The 17,176-nt window shown below is 56.7% G+C and overlaps 3 protein-coding genes across 7 annotated transcripts in view; 1 reads left to right on the forward strand and 2 right to left on the reverse strand.

The window, feature by feature from the left end:
• Window positions 1-87: 87 nt before the first annotated feature.
• BORCS7 (BLOC-1 related complex subunit 7) lies at window positions 88-3,550 on the reverse strand. The gene is made up of 5 exons (XM_082486670.1): window positions 3,400-3,550; window positions 2,829-2,891; window positions 2,322-2,365; window positions 1,875-1,895; window positions 88-1,404 (listed from the first exon to the last, which is right to left on the reverse strand). Exons 1-5 carry the CDS (start codon window positions 3,538-3,540, stop codon window positions 1,353-1,355), a joined length of 321 nt encoding a protein of 106 aa, XP_082342796.1. The 5' UTR covers window positions 3,541-3,550; the 3' UTR covers window positions 88-1,352.
• Window positions 3,551-4,423: 873 nt separating this feature from the next.
• Window positions 4,424-7,933, forward strand: CYP17A1 (cytochrome P450 family 17 subfamily A member 1; the record flags this gene model as incomplete). The annotated part of the gene is made up of 8 exons (XM_082486702.1): window positions 4,424-4,735; window positions 5,239-5,377; window positions 5,931-6,160; window positions 6,388-6,474; window positions 6,584-6,793; window positions 7,058-7,227; window positions 7,310-7,413; window positions 7,665-7,933. 8 exons carry the CDS (start codon window positions 4,424-4,426, stop codon window positions 7,931-7,933), a joined length of 1,521 nt encoding a protein of 506 aa, XP_082342828.1.
• Window positions 7,934-14,813: 6,880 nt separating this feature from the next.
• The window catches only part of WBP1L (WW domain binding protein 1 like), a gene marked incomplete at its 5' end in the record, with an annotated part of 61,767 nt that continues 59,404 nt past the window's right edge, over window positions 14,814-17,176 (reverse strand). For all 5 annotated transcript variants that reach the window (XM_082486166.1, XM_082486167.1, XM_082486169.1 and 2 more), the window contains one exon: window positions 14,814-17,166. In XM_082486166.1, coding sequence (XP_082342292.1) covers window positions 16,427-17,166 — 740 coding nt within the window. In that variant the 3' untranslated portion in view covers window positions 14,814-16,426. The remainder of the gene's footprint in view (window positions 17,167-17,176) is intronic.

The following is a 17,176-nucleotide window of genomic DNA, read 5'->3' on the forward strand; positions in this document are numbered from 1 at the left end:
TCCCAAAAAGCCTCCCCCCTGCACAGGGACTGCCAGCAATAACATCCAGCACAGACTCTGCTGCAGTTTGGTGGTCTTCAGGGCAGCTTTTATTCCTAGCAAGTGAGTCGCAGCTTCTCCAGCAGCTCAGGGAAAGCCCTCATTCCCAAAGTTCATCTGCAAAGCTGGGGATCAGGACGCCTCTCAAGGTAAAAATATACCCCATGGACCCTGGGCTAACAGAGGCACCTTCACAGGACACAGGAGCTGTGGTGCCACCAGGGGAAGCCCAATCAGGCAGCGGCACTGGAGGGGATGATAAGATCCAGCACAGGAGAAGGCTCTGCAGCACAGGACCCAAACCCTACAGTGCTCCAACAGTAACATGGCAGGCCACTGCCCACTCTCAGCTTGCCTTCTCATATCAGCTGATGAAAAGCACACTCGGGCAAACAAGTGCTTCCCGTGTGCTCCAAGTGCTCCAGATAAGTGACTTACCAAAAACAAGATATAGTATTTATAGCCTGGTCCTGATGTCGCTCCCTGGGATGCGAACAGGAGCCCGGCCGCCAGCCTTCCAACAGAGCAGTGCAGTACTGAGCACACCGGCTCAGGATGCTCTCCTGCTGGCTTCCCAGCCGGGCCTTTGGATACCTTCCCAACCAGATACAAACAAACACCACAGCCAAGGCTGCTTCACCAAGAGCTGGAGCAGCAGCCCAGGAAGAGGAATGCAGTTGAAGGCCGAAGGCAATGCAGATGGGTTGGCAAGGGGATGACGTTCCAAATTCCAGCAGAGTGGAAAATAAGATAACCTTCGAGCAGGACGCTGGCCAAACCATGTCCGGCTGGACCAGTGACAAGAGGTGTGTGCCCAGATTCCCACTTTCAGAAATTCTGGCCTGGGACTGGCACCTCAGTCTATACTGAAGCACCTCTCTCACCCACACAGGCACTTACAGCTCCCACTGATTAACATGCCCTAAATAAATTGCAGTCTGTGCCATGTCTGGGTGTAAATACAGACCAGCGTCAAACTGCAAGCACCTGTATTTAAAACCCACGCTTAAATTTTATGCATTTCTTGTCAGGGGTGCTGGTATGGTCTGAGCACCTCATGCTACATGGGAAGTAAGTGGACACAGGAATTGCTGGGGGGAGTAAAGTTTCAGGTAAGTTTGTTTCAGTTAGGTGAGTGTTCTGGAGCAGAGACGTGGATGGAGGCATGTGAGAGGAGCCCACATGCCCAGAAACACAGACTCTGCACATATCCCAGCTGACATCCAGCACCATCCAGACACAGGTCTGGAGGGGATAGGTTGCTTCGCTGCCCTCAGCACCAGCCAAGATGTCCTTGTGCCTTCAGTTATGCTTCATTTCAGCAAGTGATTCAGCTGGTCCTGTAGGTTTGATGACTGCTCGACGCTGGGGACCAAGCAAGAAGAGGTTCACAGTGAGATCTGCTCCCCAGACTGTGTTGTGCTGCCTGTGCCCAAGGGACCAGAACAGCTCTAGCGCTGACACTACAGCAAAGACAAACCCTGGGGTTCCCCAACCCACCTCCGTGTCCCCACAAGGCAAACCTCATTTTCTGCACCCATAAAGCAGCCAGCTCTACTCTACACCACCCTCATCTCCTATCACAAACAACCTTACGGGATCAATCACATTAATGAAACAAATGGAAGCTTTTGTATAAATCATCCCTTCACTCAAACCCCCATCTCTTCACAATACTGAAACACTATCTCACTGGGCCAGCATCTGCTTCAAAGGCAGCTGCAAAACCCTTTCCACTCTGTTTTCCCCCACGCTACTCCATCACTTTTCCCTTTCCATCAGCCCCCACATGTGTCCCACGGGTCCTCCTGGCATTCCTTCAGCTCAGTACTCACTTCTTCTGAATTGCTTCTTGCCTAGATGAGAAAGGGAGACAGAAGGAACATTAGAAAAGCAAAATCTCAGCAACACGGTTTATGTTATGTTGAAGAAAAGGGACTTGATCAAGGGCTCAGGAGGCCAAAACCCCAATGTGTTCCTGAATTAAGTTCTGAGAGGACGGCAGCAGCACTGGCTTCTCCCCCTTAGCTCTAGATACGTCACACACTATCACAGGAGACACAGTGCATGGCAAACAGGAGGCAAAAATCTCAGCTCCCACCCCAAAACAGCCTGAACTCCAGCAGAACTGGAGAGGGCTGAAGATCCCAGCTCCAGGGTCTGCTCAGCTTTGAGGAGCCGGGCAAGAGGGATCGGTCTGAGTGGGCTTCATGCAAAGTCTTTAAGTAGAACTAAAGGGATTGAGGGATCCACTCAGTTCCCCAGAGGTGTCCCCTACTTACTGGTACTGTAGATGAGTGGTTATTATGGCCATTTTCCTTAAACTCTGTGGAGAACAAGACAAAGAATGAATGTCTGATGGGAGCAGTTCAGCAGAATCACAGGGCAAACTGTCCCAATGCCCCGGGGAGTTCCTCCATGGCCATCACTGTACCACTGTGCTGCCTCCAAAACACCCCCACCAGTATCTGTCAGCAGTGGCACACTCCCCTCTTCTTTCCCAATGACAGGCACAGACACTGAGTGCTTTGTTTCAATCTACAGTCTCTCCAGTTTTCCAGTGGAGATGGCACAGCTTAAGGGCTGGCTTGGGCTGCAGGACGCTGGAAGGCCAGCAACACATGCGGGTTTGAAGAAGCACTAAATTGTTGTGGCCACCAGCGCTGCTGCCTGAACTCACGTATTTCATTGCAGGGCTCCAGTACCGTGCCTGCATATCTGTTCTTATAACCCTCCTCTCCTCCTGTCCACTAGAAACACTGTTGCTCTAGCAGATAAACACAGCTTACATCTTCCGAGTGCAGGATGGCATCTTCTTGCATCACCATGTTTCTAGCAGCTTGACCCAGGAGCTAAAAGACAAATACACAGACCAGACTGAGAGGCAGCAGCTCTGTGCTCCCCAAGACACTTGTGATGGCCACTCAGCAGACCTCAGGCAAGGCTGACAGTCCGGAGGGGCCACCGGGCAACACGCTGGCAGGCTTGTAGGGAGCATGGCGGTGCCGTGCCCACCCCTCAGCGACCACGGTCTTCGGGACAGCCTGAGGCACAGCTCCAGCCTGTCACCCTGGAGAGACGCCATGAGGTAAAGGCCGCCTCCCGTCTCCCACCACCTCCCCAGCGCTGTCAGCGGCACCCGCGGCCCAAGAGCCCTACGGCGGTGCCCCGCCGGCCCAGCCATGCCCGCAGCCCGGGCCCCGTTGTCCCCGTCCCCTGCCCAGACCCAGCGATGTGACCCGGTCCCCCGTCCCTCCCCGGACTACAGCTCCCAGCATGCCCGCTCCACCGCCGGCGGGGCTCGGCCGGGCCGCAATACCGGGCCCTGTAGTCGGCCGTACGGCGGCGCCCGCCGCTCACCTCGGCGCTGCGGGAGCCCTTCAGCACCTGCTTGGTGAGGGCGATCACGTCGGTGCCGCAGCTCGTCACCTTCTCGGTCAGCAGCCCCTTCACCGAGTGGCCAAAGCGCGCCTGAGAGTCCGCCGCGCCCCCCGCCGCCATCTTGCTCTGCCCCCGCCCCGCCTCGCCCCGCCGGGCGCCGCTACGGCGAGCGCCGGGGGCCAGAAGGGTCGAGAAGGCGCAGGCCCCGCGGAGGGCGGCGGTGCCGCCGCGGAGGGGTCGCCTCTGCCCGTAGCCGGGTCCCTCGGGGCTCTTGTCTCCCCTATGGTCTCCCCCAGGACACCTCCGACTCGGACATCAGCCTAGGCGCGGACAACCCGAGGCTGCTGAGCACTGCCCAGTGCTGCCCGGGGCTGCCCAGTGCTGACCAGCACTGACCAGTACTACCCAGGGTTGACCAGGGCTGCACAAGGCTTCTCAGTACTGACCACTGCATGCCCAGCGCTGACCAGCGCTGACCAGAGCTGACCAGTGCCCACCAGCGCTTATCAGGGGTGCCCAGCACCACCCAGGGCTGACGATCAGGGCTGTCCAGGGCTTCTCAGCATTCCCAGTGCTGCCCAGTGCCCCCAGCCCTGTGCTGCCCATCCCCTCCTGGGCACATTGACGGGCTCCCATCAACAGACCCCGGTGCCCCCCACCAGTCCCCAGCTGTACTCACGGCACCCAGGGGACACCCCAAGGGCTCAGCTGCCCCCACACCCCTGGGAACGGAGCCCCGAGGATGGATCCAGCCCTGGGTATCCCCTGGCCTGCAGCCTACTGGATGCAGCTCCCCCACGGCCGCCCAGTGTGGCCATGGCCCTGCTGCCCTTGCCCCCCCCACCAGGTGCCCAGCTGCAGAGCTGGCCACGGGCCCAGCGCCCAGTTTCCCCCCTCCCTGTCCCCCCGATAAGGAGACGAGCCCGCCTCTGGGTCAAGGCAATGACTCCACAGCCGGTATAAAAGCCCCCCGCACTGCCGCAGCCCCACAGCCGGCCCCGCCATGCTGCTGCTGGGTGCCCTGCTGCTGGCCCTGGCCCTGCTCTGTGCCTGGGGGCTGGCACGCCACCGAGCCACTTTGGGGATGGGGACCGGGCGCCCGCGGAGTCTGCCGGCCCTGCCACTGGTGGGGAGCCTGCTGCAGCTGGCCGGGCACCCCCAGCTCCACCTGCGGCTCTGGCGCCTGCAGGGCCGCTACGGCAGCCTCTACGCCCTCTGGATGGGATCCCACTACGTGGTGGTGGTCAACAGCTACCAGCATGCCAGGGAGGTGCTGCTGAAGAAGGGGAAAGCTTTCGCCGGACGGCCCCGCACTGTGAGTTGGCAGCAGGTTTTGGGGGACCCCCTCCCACTGTGGCATGGGGTGAGGTGGGGGACGCTCCCGAGAAAGGCACTAGCACTCAGCAGGGTCTATCTCCTCTCCCCATCCTGCCTGCAGCAGGGGCAGCCCCTCTCTGCCTTGTTTCCTAGGACGGATCCTGCGTATCCCCCATCCCGAGGGTGCCCATTCTTCCCCAGGGCTGGCTCCATCTCGGGGCATGGGGACGTGGGTTCAGGTACCACCAGGCTCCCTCCCCCCTCTTAGTTTCCTGGGCACCCCAGCCCCAAACCCTGGCATCGGTCCTCAGACCTCTCCATTGGTCTTCGGGGAGGAAACAACTTGTCGCTCGGGCTTTGCCCAACAGCTCTAACCACCAGCCCCCAGACCATCCCTGGGATGAGATGAACATCCACGGCCCCAGCATTACTCCTCTCCAACATGCGGCCCCAGCAGGGCTGCCCTGCAGTAGTGTGATCCTGGGGCTGTCTGTCCCACAGGTGACCACGGACCTGCTGTCCCGGGGAGGCAAGGACATCGCCTTCGCCAGCTATGGCCCCCTCTGGAAGTTCCAGCGCAAGCTGGTGCACGCTGCCCTCTCCATGTTTGGGGAAGGCTCGCTCGCCCTCGAGAGGATCAGTAAGTGCCCCATGCCACCCCCTGGGCTCCTTCCCAGCTCTGTCTGCCTCCAGTACCTGATCTAGGCTGGATTTTTCCTTTCTCTGTGCCCTGATCCCCTGGGAACCAAGGGAAAACTCATTGGCTCAGCCCAAACCTGCTGGCATCCCCCTGGTTTGCCTAGTGGGGGCTCAGTCCCCATCCTTCCAACCCCAGTACTTTACCAACACCTCTCCCCATGTGTTTTCTGCCCTGAGCTTTGGCTTTCTGTGCTCACAGCCAGGGAAACTGAAGCATGGAGCCAGCTCCCAGCCCCCAGCTCCGTCCAGAAGGAGCATCAAGCCACACATGGAGACTTCTCCACATGTCTCCATTCTCTCTGCTCCTCCCCAGCACCCAGCATCATCCCTTCCGCCCATCCCAGCCCCTCGGGGCTCAGCCCTGGCTGAGGGGTGCTCTCTGAAGGCTGCACACCCTGAATGAGTGGGGGACCCCTCCTTCCAACCCCCAGCTTTCCCCTCCGACCCCTCAGCTTCACTATCACCCCCTCGCCTGCCTCTCCCCTCCACCCCAGTCTGCCGGGAGGCTGCGTCCCTGTGCGAGACGCTCAGCGCTGCGCAGGATACAGCCCTGGACATGGCCCCTGAGCTCACACGTGCTGTCACCAATGTGGTCTGCTCCCTCTGCTTCAATTCCTCATACCGGCGTGGGGACCCCGAGTTTGAGGCCATGCTGGAGTACAGCCAGGGTATCGTGGACACTGTGGCCAAGGAGAGCTTGGTGGACATCTTCCCCTGGCTCCAGGTGAGCAGGGACATGGGGACCGCCTGTTCCTCTTACCTCAGACGAGATAGAGGAGCTGGGATGTGTCCCCTAGGAGGGAGCTACCTGAGCACCCCAGGGTTAAGAGGGTCCCTCCCCCAGAGTCCCACAAGAGCCAGTACCCTGATGGGTACAGAGCGAGTGCCTGGGGCCTGCAGAGGCTGGGCTGAGCTGGAGCCCCTTGCTATAATGGGGCTTTTCTCCCCTAGATCTTCCCCAACAAGGACCTGACCTTGCTGAAGAGATGCCTCAAGGTCCGGGACAAGCTGCTCCAGCAGAAGTTCACCGAACACAAGGTGCCAATGGGGTTAGGACAAGGAGATGCTTGGGGTCTGCAGGGCGCTTGGAGCTGGGGTGGAGGGGACTGTACCCAGGACAGCCTGGCTTATGTGTATTCCCTGGCAGGAAGCCTTCTGTGGGGACACCGTGAGGGACCTCATGGATGCCCTCCTGAAAGTGAGGCTCAGTGCTGAAAACAGCAGCCCACCGGCACCAGGGCTGGAGTTGACTGATGACCACCTCCTCATGACAGTGGGGGACATCTTTGGGGCCGGTGTGGAGACCACCACAACTGTGCTCAAATGGGCTGTGCTCTACCTGCTACACTACCCTGAGGTAGGGTCTGCACCCCATGGTGGGGGGCCCTGTGCTCCCTCTGACACCAGGGACATCATGTGGGGCTTTGGGGAAGGCAAACGCCCAGGGAGATAGCAGGCTTTGGGAATAAGCAGCACCAGGTTGTGGGCATTTTACTTCTGCCCTGCACAACCTGCCAGGACGTGCTGATGATGCTGGGTGTACCCCACTGCCACGGGGAGCCCCCACGCACAGGTCAGCCCCCTCCCCATGCTCATGCCCCAGCCCTTGCTCCCCTCCCAGGTCCAGAGGAAGATCCAGGAGGAGATGGACCAGAAAATTGGTCTGGCACGTCACCCCCACCTCAGTGACCGCCCGCTGCTGCCCTACCTGGAGGCCACCATCAGCGAAGTGCTGCGCATCCGGCCTGTGTCCCCCCTACTCATCCCGCACGTGTCCCTTGCCGACACCAGGTGAGACCCCACGGGGCCCAGCCGGGACATGGGCAGACACTGCGGGAGGGAGGGACCGTCTCACTCTGCGTTCACCTTACAGCATTGGGGAATACTCCATCCCCAAGGGCGCCAGGGTCGTCATCAACCTCTGGTCCGTGCACCATGACGAGAAGGAGTGGGACAAGCCTGAGGAGTTCAACCCTGGTGGGTTGATTGGGTGCTTCCCATCCTCCCCGGGGGATGTAGGGGATGGCGGGATGGGTGCAGTGGGAGAAGCTGAGCCCAGGGGAGGGTTGGTGGTGGGAGGTCAGGTCCTGCTCCCACCCAGCTGGGGCATTCGCACCATCTTTGCTCTTGCAGCTCACAGGAGGGACACACGTGTGATGAACTTGTGCAGGTCTCAGGCAGAAGGGACCGATCCTTGCCGACACCAATGGTGTCCCTTCCTCTTGCAGGCCGCTTCCTGGATGAGCAGGGCCAGCACATCCACTCACCCTCGCCCAGCTACCTGCCCTTTGGGGCCGGGATCCGCGTCTGCCTGGGTGAAGTCCTGGCCAAGATGGAGCTCTTCCTCTTCCTGGCCTGGGTGCTGCAGAGGTTCACACTCGAGTGCCCCCAGGACCAGCCCCTGCCCTCGCTGGAGGGCAAATTTGGTGTGGTGCTGCAGGTGCAGAAGTTTCAGGTGAAGGCCAGGCTGCGGGATGCTTGGCGAGTGGTCTCATGATGGGGATGACCCCTGGATCCTGGGCAGTGGTGGGATGGGATGGGATGGGACAGGACCATAGAGGCCATGCCCTGCCTGCCCCATGGATGCAGGATTGTCCAAATAAAGCTGTTCCCAACACAGCATGTCTGGGGCTATTTTTTGGGCAGGCGACGGAGGGCAGGGGGAGGTGGGGGATGCCTGAGATGTATGGTGGCCCCACAACTTTGTGTGAGCATTGGACTGAGCTGGGGGGCCATGGCCCCTCTGCGGGGATGCTGACATGAACAGCCCCTCTGCCCCCCCAGGGGTGTGGGGTGTGGGGCACATCCAGGGACAGCCATGAGCCACGGAGACCAGCCACCTGCATAGCTGGTGCGGGGAGAAAGGCCCACCCCAGCCAGGTAAGGGGGGAAAAGTGACCATTGGGCAGTTTGGGTCTTAGGGGCACCCGGCGGCGGTGACCCTGGGTGGGTGACCCTGGCTGGCTCCTGCCTCATTTTCTCCCTTGGGAGCAGGGAGAACAAGTGTGAGGTGGGCTGGGAGCTGCCATGGGGCAGGGAAAGCTCCCCCCGCCCTGCTTTCCCCTGCCCTGTCCCATGACTGTGCCCCCCCCACTGGTGGCACCCCTGCCTTCCCTTGCAGGGAAAAAGAAGGAAGCAGCTTGGAGGTTTCTGCAGCTTTAGCTCTCACCCATCAGCTTCTCCCATGGCACGCAGGTGCACACACTGCCGCCGGCACATGCATTTACTTACAGGCACGTGTATGCACACAGAAGCACAGGGATGCATTCATGCTGCTGACACACGCATATGTATACACGCACATATGTGCTTGTATGCATACAAGTACACGTGCACACATGCAGCCCCTTCCAGATAGGACATGAGCACCTTGTTAGGGCCGCAGGGCTGTCCAACCCCGTCCTGCGTGCGAGCCTCCGTGGGGAAGCGCAGGCAGCCCCAGCTCCGGCCAAAAGTGGGGGCTCCCATTGCTCAGGGACACCGAGGAGCACCCAGAGGTGCTCGGACCCTGTGGGCTGAGCTCAGCGGTGGCCCCCCAGGCCCAGTGCGTGAGCACCACGGAGCTGGGGGCTTCTGACATTCACCCTGCAGCAATGTGGCACCTCCCACCTGCACGTTGTCCCAAGCAGCGATGCTCACTGTCTGGCTGGATTACGGCTGTCACTTCGAGCAGCATAACCTTCCCATAACACGAGGGGCCGGGTTTGCTTTCACCAAAAACCACCGTGCCATGGAAGGCAGCATGCAATTAGTTTTCTGGTTCTCTATTACTTGACCTCTTAATATTTAACCAAATAGCAACGCAGCTATAGCTCAAGGCACCTGGAGGGAAAGCAGCCAGGGCAGAGGGGAAAGCCCCACACAGCCCCAGCACAGTGCGACACCCCCACATTTTCTCCCTTTTCTATTTCCCCCTGCTCTCTCTCTTGCTAGCAGGCAGGAAAACTGACATAAAACCTCCCCACCACTAAACTTCCTACTCCGTGTGTCAAAGTGTACATTTTCTTTCAAACTGCCAGCTCTTATCTTTCACCCAGTCTCCTCACTACTCAGCATCTGATGCCAAATGGGTCCCGTCAGCCCATGGGGTGGCACAGCACCGGGACAATGAAGGCAATGTGTTTGCAGCCCGGCACTGGTAACATCTTCCCTCCTCCCAGTCCATTCTTGGGGGGGGCTCAGGGCAGTAGGGAGGAGCGGGAAGAAGAACCACGGTGTCCATGCTTGCCCCAGGTGCAATCCTCAGGGTCATTTGTGCAGTTGACCCACCGGAAGCGGCGCAGAAGGGAGCGCAGCAGGACCCCAACCCCACTGCTGCTGTGTGGAGTCTCTGCTGGATTGTAGGGGCTGAACCCCATGCTCCTTCCCTCTCCCCCGCCCATTTCCATCACACCAGGGGTACCACTCAGTTTCTGATTCCTCCACCTCTGCCAGCAGAGGCTGAGACTGGGTGGCTGAAAGGGAACAGGGCTTAGAGCGGGTTTGGGGAAAACTTGGCTAAACATGATGCTCTGGGCTTCCCTGGGGACTGGCACCTCTATGCCAGCCTGGTCCTTCCCCTGCCCCAGATCCCATCCATGGCAGCATGTGCCAGCAAGGAGGTTCCTCCAGTCTCCGGCAGTCATGCAGCATCCCAATGCCTCCAGAAGCATCACTCTGGGACCTCCAGCATCTCTGTGCCCCTTTGCTAAGGCACAGCGTTTGTTCTCAGAAGGGACTTTCTCCTTGCCAGAGTCAGCATGGGGCTGGCACCTTGTTCACATGTTGCCATTGCCGAGGCACTCACAGCAGGTGTTCAAAGCCAATATGTACCTTGAGACGGAAATGGGGACTTCGGGACCACCTGAGAACACCTCCAGCCACAGAAGCTGGGACAAAGCTTGCACTCCAGCCGGGTTTCCCTGTTCACCAGGGCCGGCCCATGCTGTCCCTGGGTCTGCAGTCCAGCCACGTGCCACAAACGCCATCACGCCGAGCTCGGCCCCACCATGGGGCATCTTGCCCCCTGCCTCAGCCCACCTCCTCCCAACCGGCCGTCGGGGAGAAGATGCTGCTGCGGGGGGGGTTCAGTGCCCAGTACCAGCTGCCCGGCACCGTGTCAGCTGGTAAACAGCCGCCGGCATGGCTGCTCCCTGCTCTGGGAACGGGCAGAGACGCTGCTGAATCATCGGGCTGGTATTTACGTCCTGACAGCTGCTCTGGGGCCAGGGCCGTGCTGCTGCGCCCAAATCTGACCCCACGAGACAGCTTCACCTGGGTGGACGGCAGTGGGGCAGCGCTGGATCCAGCCCATGGTGGCCCTGTCCCTCCTCCTGCTCCCCTGACCCCCCTGCAGGCATCAGGGTCCCACAAGACAGGCAAATCCACCACCTTGGACAAACCGTTTGGCTTCGTGCAGACCTGGCACTGGGAAGCCCAGCAACCCAAAAACTGCAGGGATAAGACAGCCATGCCCATGGGACCTTGGCATCTGCCTCGAGGTTTGGGACAGCCAAGCATGGGCAGCCGCTGGGAACAGTGAGGCTTTTGCCACCAAAATAATCCTGCTGCTGTAAGGGCTTGGGCTGCGTCAGGTCCCTGCCCTCCCTCCGGGACCACTCGGGCTCTTTGCACAGGGACAACCAGGACAGGAAGGAGCGATGCCGAAGGGCTCAGAGGGCAGCTCGGGGCAGTCGGGAACCAGTGGCTCCATCTCCCTGCTGCAGAGGGGGTCTGCAAGAGAGGAACCAGTCGCGGTGGAAAGGATGAAGCTTTTTCCTTCATGGCTCTTCCCACATTGTACCCCATGAAGCAGAGGCGCAGCTCGCCAAGGCGGGACCCGAGGGCACCGGGAAGAGTAAGCCCTGGCTGGAGTAAGCTTGGCTGACCCAGCTGCACTACGGGGCTCAGCTCAGCAGCCCTCCAAGTTCCAGGGGCTTCGCTTTGCACCAGGCGCCGGCCAGCGATGGAGTGTGCTGGGGAGCCACAGCCGGCGCAGGAGCAGCAGGCGATGCTCGGAATACCTGCAGGCTCTGTGGTGGGCATGGCGCCAGGCAAGCTGAGTAAGCACAAACCTTGGGACACAGCTGTTCGCCAGCCGAAAACAAATCGAGAAACAACGCGGCAGCCTGTGACCCCCCCCCCCATCCCCCAGCACAGAGACAGCAGCGCTTGCACCACCGCCGCGACAGCCCCGCTGCGGGCACCGGGCCCATCTGATAAAAACAGTTCTGTGCCGCAAGGGAGGGGGGAACCAGCTCTGACGAAGAAAGGCCGCTCATCCCGTCCTCCCCAGGCTGCCGCTGTGGGATGCCATGGGGCTTGCCTCTGGCCGGGGGACTGCTGGACTGGCCCCCCTCCCGGCCCAGTCCAGGCTTTTCATACATAAACAAAAGAAGGAAAAAAAAAAAAAAAAGTGGGAAAAAAACCTCCCTGGGATGTGTGGCACAGGGAGGGTGAGTAAGGGCCGGGAGGCAGCAGGATTTGGGGAGAGGCAACAGGAGTTTCTTCACCAGAGCGGGACCATGGCCCGTATTCCTGCCAAGCTCTGCCAGGGGTGAGCCTGGCCGGGGTGTGCAGAGGAGAGGACGCTTGGCTGTGGGAGCCAGGGCTGCGAGGGGCAGGAGGAGAGCACATCCCCGAGGTGCATGTGGGGAGCCCAAAGCCCCCATTGCCCCGCAGCACAGCCTCTGGAGGCTTGCTCAGGTTTCCTGCCCCAGGAAGTTTTCAATGACTACGTGTAACACAGAAGCTTAACTGCACCTCAGCTTTCCTTAGCCTCGAGTTAGGCAGGTATGAGCTCTGAGAACAGGCTGCCAGCAAGCACCAAGACACACGATTCCCTATTCCCTCCTCCTCCTCTTCCATCTTCAGCCAACGCCCATCCACTGGGTTGCACAAACACACGACGATACGCTGCAGGAAAATCACACAGGTGTTCCCAGAGGGGAAGTTTGCATCACTGGAGCCAAAGAGTCCCTTGGGAACACCAAGGTGATGCCACATGTACCCACCAGTCCCAGGAAGCCCCACTGTGCTTGGAGGACCCTCTTGCTGAGCCACCACACGGTGCTCTGCAGTACCCATCCCCAGGCCACATACCCTGCGCCCGCCAGGACATCTGCCGGGTCCTTGCCCTTGAAGCCAATTTCAGCAGCCGAAAACATGCCATGTAAGCAGCCGCACTGCGCTGCCACGGACTCTAGCAAAAATAGACTTCAAGTATTATTGGCATCAATACTTAAAGCACGTTGTAAAGAAAAACAGCAAGCACTGGGTTGACAATAATTTGCTCTCAACCGTGCTGCATCGTTAGCGACCCAGTTTTGAAACGGTGTATTCAACAAGGGCAAGTGTAGGGTACTGCATGTGGGGAGGAATAACCCCATGCATCAGTACAGGTTGGGGGCTGCCTCCTGGAGAGCAGCTGTGTGAAGGGACCTGGGAGTCCTGGTGGTCATGGTCACAGGATGACCATGAGCCAGCAATGTACCCTGGGGGGCCAAGAAGGCCAATGCATCCTGGGGTGCATCAAGAAGAGTGTGGCCAGCAGGTCGAGGGAGGTCATCCTCCCCCTCTACTCTGCCCTGGTGAGGCCACATCTGGAGTATTATGTCCAGTTCTGGGCTGCCCAGTTCAAGAAAGACAGGGATCTGCTGGAGAGGGTCCAGCAAAGGGCTACAAAGATGATTAGGGGATTAGAACATCTCTCTCGTGAGAAAAGACTGAGGGACTTGGGTCTTTTTAGTCCAGAGAAAAGAAGATTGAGGAGGGATCTTATTAATGCTTATAAATATTTAAAGGGAGAGTGCCAGGGGGATTGGAACCGTCTTTTTTCAGTGGTGCCCAGTGACAGAACAAGAGGTTCAATGGGCACAAACTTGAACATAGGAAGTTCCACCTTAACATGAGGAGGAACTTCTTTACTTTGAGGGTGGCAGAACACTGGAAGAGGCTGCCCAGAGAGGTTGTGGAGTCTCCCACTCTGGACACATTCAAAACCCACCTGGATGCCGTCCTGGGCAACCTGCTGTAGGTGACCCTGCTCTGGCAAGGGGGTTGGACTAGATGATCTCCAGAGGTCCCTTCCAACCTTGACCATTCTGTGATTCTATTCATGACTCCCATAAAACACTTGCCATTTAAAGCTGGAAATGGTTGGGTTTTGGTGCTCCTTTGTTACAGATGCATACCTGCCGGAGTCCTCACATCTCCATCATTTTACACCCACAGCGTGCATTCGGAGAAAAGCTCTGTTTGACCTGTGTTGGCATTCTACAAAGGGATACAGGTGAGGATCAAGCACCTTTCTAAAGCTCCAAAGCTGGAGCTTTGGGAGTCCTCTGCCTGCCCGTGTTTTCTCCCCTGGAGAGACACCAGCCAAGATGTCTCCGAGGAGCTCACCTGCCCAGTGTCCTGCCCTGCACCACTCCTCCCCACACCACCTGCCCCTGGTCCAGGTCTAAAAGCCTGAAGCACCAAGAGCCACACCGATAGTCCTGTTCCTCCTCGGGTACACGTGAGCATAAGAGATGTGGTTTGTACCCTCTTTGTTTCTTTACTGTCTTTAAAAGCCTGAAAAAACTCCAGGAGTCATAGAACAGGCACATCACTGCTTCTTCTTGACTTTTTAAGATTAGAAACATCAGCTCAGCTTAATGGTACTCACCTCCGTCCAGAGAAGAAGTGGCATATTCCCCCGCCTTTAGTGGGATGGCAGGAAAGTGAACATGGAAATTTTTGTTTTATGCCAACAGAAATGTTGGCAAAGGGTCTCCCACTGGCACGGGGCCATCCCCAGGATTTACAGCAGAAAAACCCTACTCCACAAGGACCGTTGTGCTTTTTTAGCTTCCTCTGTGGTGTGAAGAACAAAGCCAGGTGCCAATGCGTACAGAATTCCTAGGGGTGGCACTGGGGATCTTTATTTTTCTTCTCAAAAGACACACGTGGCCTGTGAACACAGCTGCAAGCAATCAGTGACCAGTCCCAAGGTGGCCATGGTGCACAGCGAGCCAGCCTGGCTCCGGGGCACGCACAGCCCCTCTCTTACCACTCACGCTCCAGGCATCCGAGAATGAGGTCGTCTGAATCCAAATCAAAGCCTTTCATTCTTAAGAGTGCCCTAGGACCCAAACTGAAGAGCTGTCTTCATCAGCTGTTCTGATGGAAGAGAAAGGCTGTGACGGGCAAAGGAGTGAGATTCTCCTAAACCTTGTAAGGTAAAAGTGCTCTCCTCAAATGTGTGAGTAAAATACTGAAATAGGTACAACTTGTCTTGCTCCGTCATCTGTATCCAGAACAGTGCTACATACCTCCACTTAAAAAAACAAAACAAAACCACAAACTACAGGCAAATCTTGTTCTTAATTCACAAAATGATACACATACACAGGGGCAAGTTATCAGAAAAGGCATTATATTTTGGTTTCCACCTTATTTAAAACTGATTTTGGTTTTCAATCAATCAAATCGGAATATGTCTGAGTTCAGTTTTCATTTTTTTTTTCCCCATAACAGTAATGATCTGGACGACCATAATTATAAAAGGGACGGGGAGAAAACCCGAGAACAAGAGAACAAGATATATATTCTGAACTGTGCTCTCTTCCACGAGCACTCCAGGGAATGTTAGTTTCAGCTCTTCGTTGTGTTTTTTTTTTTTTTTCCTTCAGGTTGTTACTAACAAAATCTCTACCGTTTATTAAAGCAAAGCTACAGTAAATTTTCTTGCAGTCTTACAGCAGGTTTTCATATTACCAGTAGGACTCGCATGCATGGATTGCAGTCACACACACACACGCTCACAGACATTATACAGTAGCCAGTTGCCACCATAAAAAAAAAAAAAAAGAAAGAAAAAAGAAAACAGACATTCGTTTCTTTTAAGTGGTCAACATTAGAATCGCACCAAACTTTTGGATCAAAAAAAAAATAAAATACTGCACAGGTCTTCCACATCTACATGGTAAGTCATCCCTTCGCAATGGACGGAGCTCTCGTCTCCATTTGTTCAACATGCATCGCTGAAGCTTGAAGGCACGCTGGCCAAAGAGAGCCCTGTTCTTTTTTTGTCATCTTAACTCAAGTGTGCTGCTCTCGGGGTGCAAAAAAGGAAAAAAATAAAGCCAAGCCCTTTTGCAGCACACCGGGAAAAGGTCATTCGGAGACCACAGTACTTGGAAGGCAGCCCAGCTGCCTGGATTCTACTTCTAACTGTGCTCTTGGAGGCATTGAAGGAATACGCTTGTCTTTAAAAATGACATATAAAGGCATATTTCTGCAAACCCTTTCTTTTCAAACTGCTTACGGTAGACTAAGACTCCTTCTGGAAGAAACTGGTCCTTCAGTCACCAGCTTCAAGTGGGAAATTTCCTACCTGCTGTCTTAAACACTGAAGCACCAGAGATGACAGGGCTGATGTGTTCAGGCATTCATCAGCTTTGAGAAAACTAAACACCAAAAACAAAAAAAAAGAAAAAGAACAGAAAATAGAAGAAATCCCCAATGCTTCAAGAGCACTATATCAAACCAGAACTCTTGGGCTACTGACTGCCGGCACTGTCAGAAGCTGCTGGCTTCTGGGAAGACACCTGGAGGTTGAAGCCTTACGGTGATTTCTTATCCTCCCAGGGTGAGATTTGCTGAGCTTTACTGATTGCGAGATAAAGCAGTGTTTTGGAAAACTAAAACCAACAAACTCATAATAACCATCACCAAAATCACCATTGGGAAAGTTCCATTTGTTAGAAGGTCTCATTGAGAAACATCAGTCCCTGCCCCATGGAGCAAGACAGACACGATTAACAAAACCCAGAGCGACCCATCCCCCACAAGCCGGGTCTTTGGGAACTAGTCCCCAAATTATATTGGAGGGGGAGAAAGAAAAATAAACTAAAAAAAATAAGGTTGTATCACCTTTTCCTCCTGTTAAAGTTTTAATCCTCTTATTCCACTTTTATTTCTTTGTTTGTTTTTTTTTTCCCCCGATTCTCCCTTCCACTCTGCCACCTTAGCTGGGGGAGTTATTGGTACGAGAGTTTGGAGAGTCCTGCTCATTTATTGTGTTCAAGAGTACACACACTGGCTGCCGGGGCAGGTGGTGGTGGCTGTGTTCGCGGTGCTGCTCTTCCACGGCATTAAAAAGCCCTTCCTCCTCGTCCCCGTGGGGGCGGCCACTGCAGCTGTCGCAGAAGTCCAGGGGCCCATCCAGAGCATCATCGATGAGCCCGTCGAACTCCTTGAGGTCGTCATCGTGATGGCCCCTGTTGCATACACAGACCTCGATGCCCGAGTCACCGGTAAAACGGCGCTGCCTGCCCGGTGTCTTGTCCTTCGCGTCAGGAATGGCGCTGCTGTGCTCTAAGCTCTCAGAGCTGTAACCTTTTAGCAGTTCCTCCTTGCACTCCGTATCCTTATCTGGACCGGCCCTCTCCACCAGCGCAGCTCCCATGCTGGTACCACTGGGCTCGACGCTTTGCATTTTGGCAACTGCTCGCTCGACCAGCGTGGGGGTGGAGGGCTCGGGCTCCCCGAGGCCAGGGCACCCAGTGTTGTCAGTACTGCTGTTATTGCCGCTGGGTGCTGCTGAGCTGCTCTGTGCTGGCTGCAGGTTTCTTGGCGTGTCTGGGATTGTGCTACTGCTGCCTGCTGGGACGCACTGCTGATGTAAGGCACTATATGGTGGGGGGGGTGTCGGCGGTCGGTTCACCACTTCCTCATAGGGAGGTAGTAAATAATTTGGCAAAAACCCTAAAAGTGG

This window comes from Vanellus vanellus (assembly GCF_965231255.1).
Source record: "Vanellus vanellus genome assembly, chromosome: 7".
Lineage (NCBI taxonomy): Eukaryota > Metazoa > Chordata > Aves > Charadriiformes > Charadriidae > Vanellus > Vanellus vanellus.

What these genes read in the sequence shown, in the direction of transcription:
- BORCS7 (XM_082486670.1), bottom strand. Translation starts at nt 3,540, where the DNA reads ATGGCGGCGGGGGGCGCGGCGGACTCTCAGGCGCGCTTTGGCCACTCG. An exon ending in CCATCCTGCACTCGGAAGAT is followed by an intron (nt 2,366 to 2,828) that starts GTAAGCTGTGTT and finishes TGTTCTCCACAG; the next exon opens with AGTTTAAGGAAAATGGCCAT. An exon ending in ACCACTCATCTACAGTACCA is followed by an intron (nt 1,896 to 2,321) that starts GTAAGTAGGGGA and finishes TTTCTCATCTAG; the next exon opens with GCAAGAAGCAATTCAGAAGA.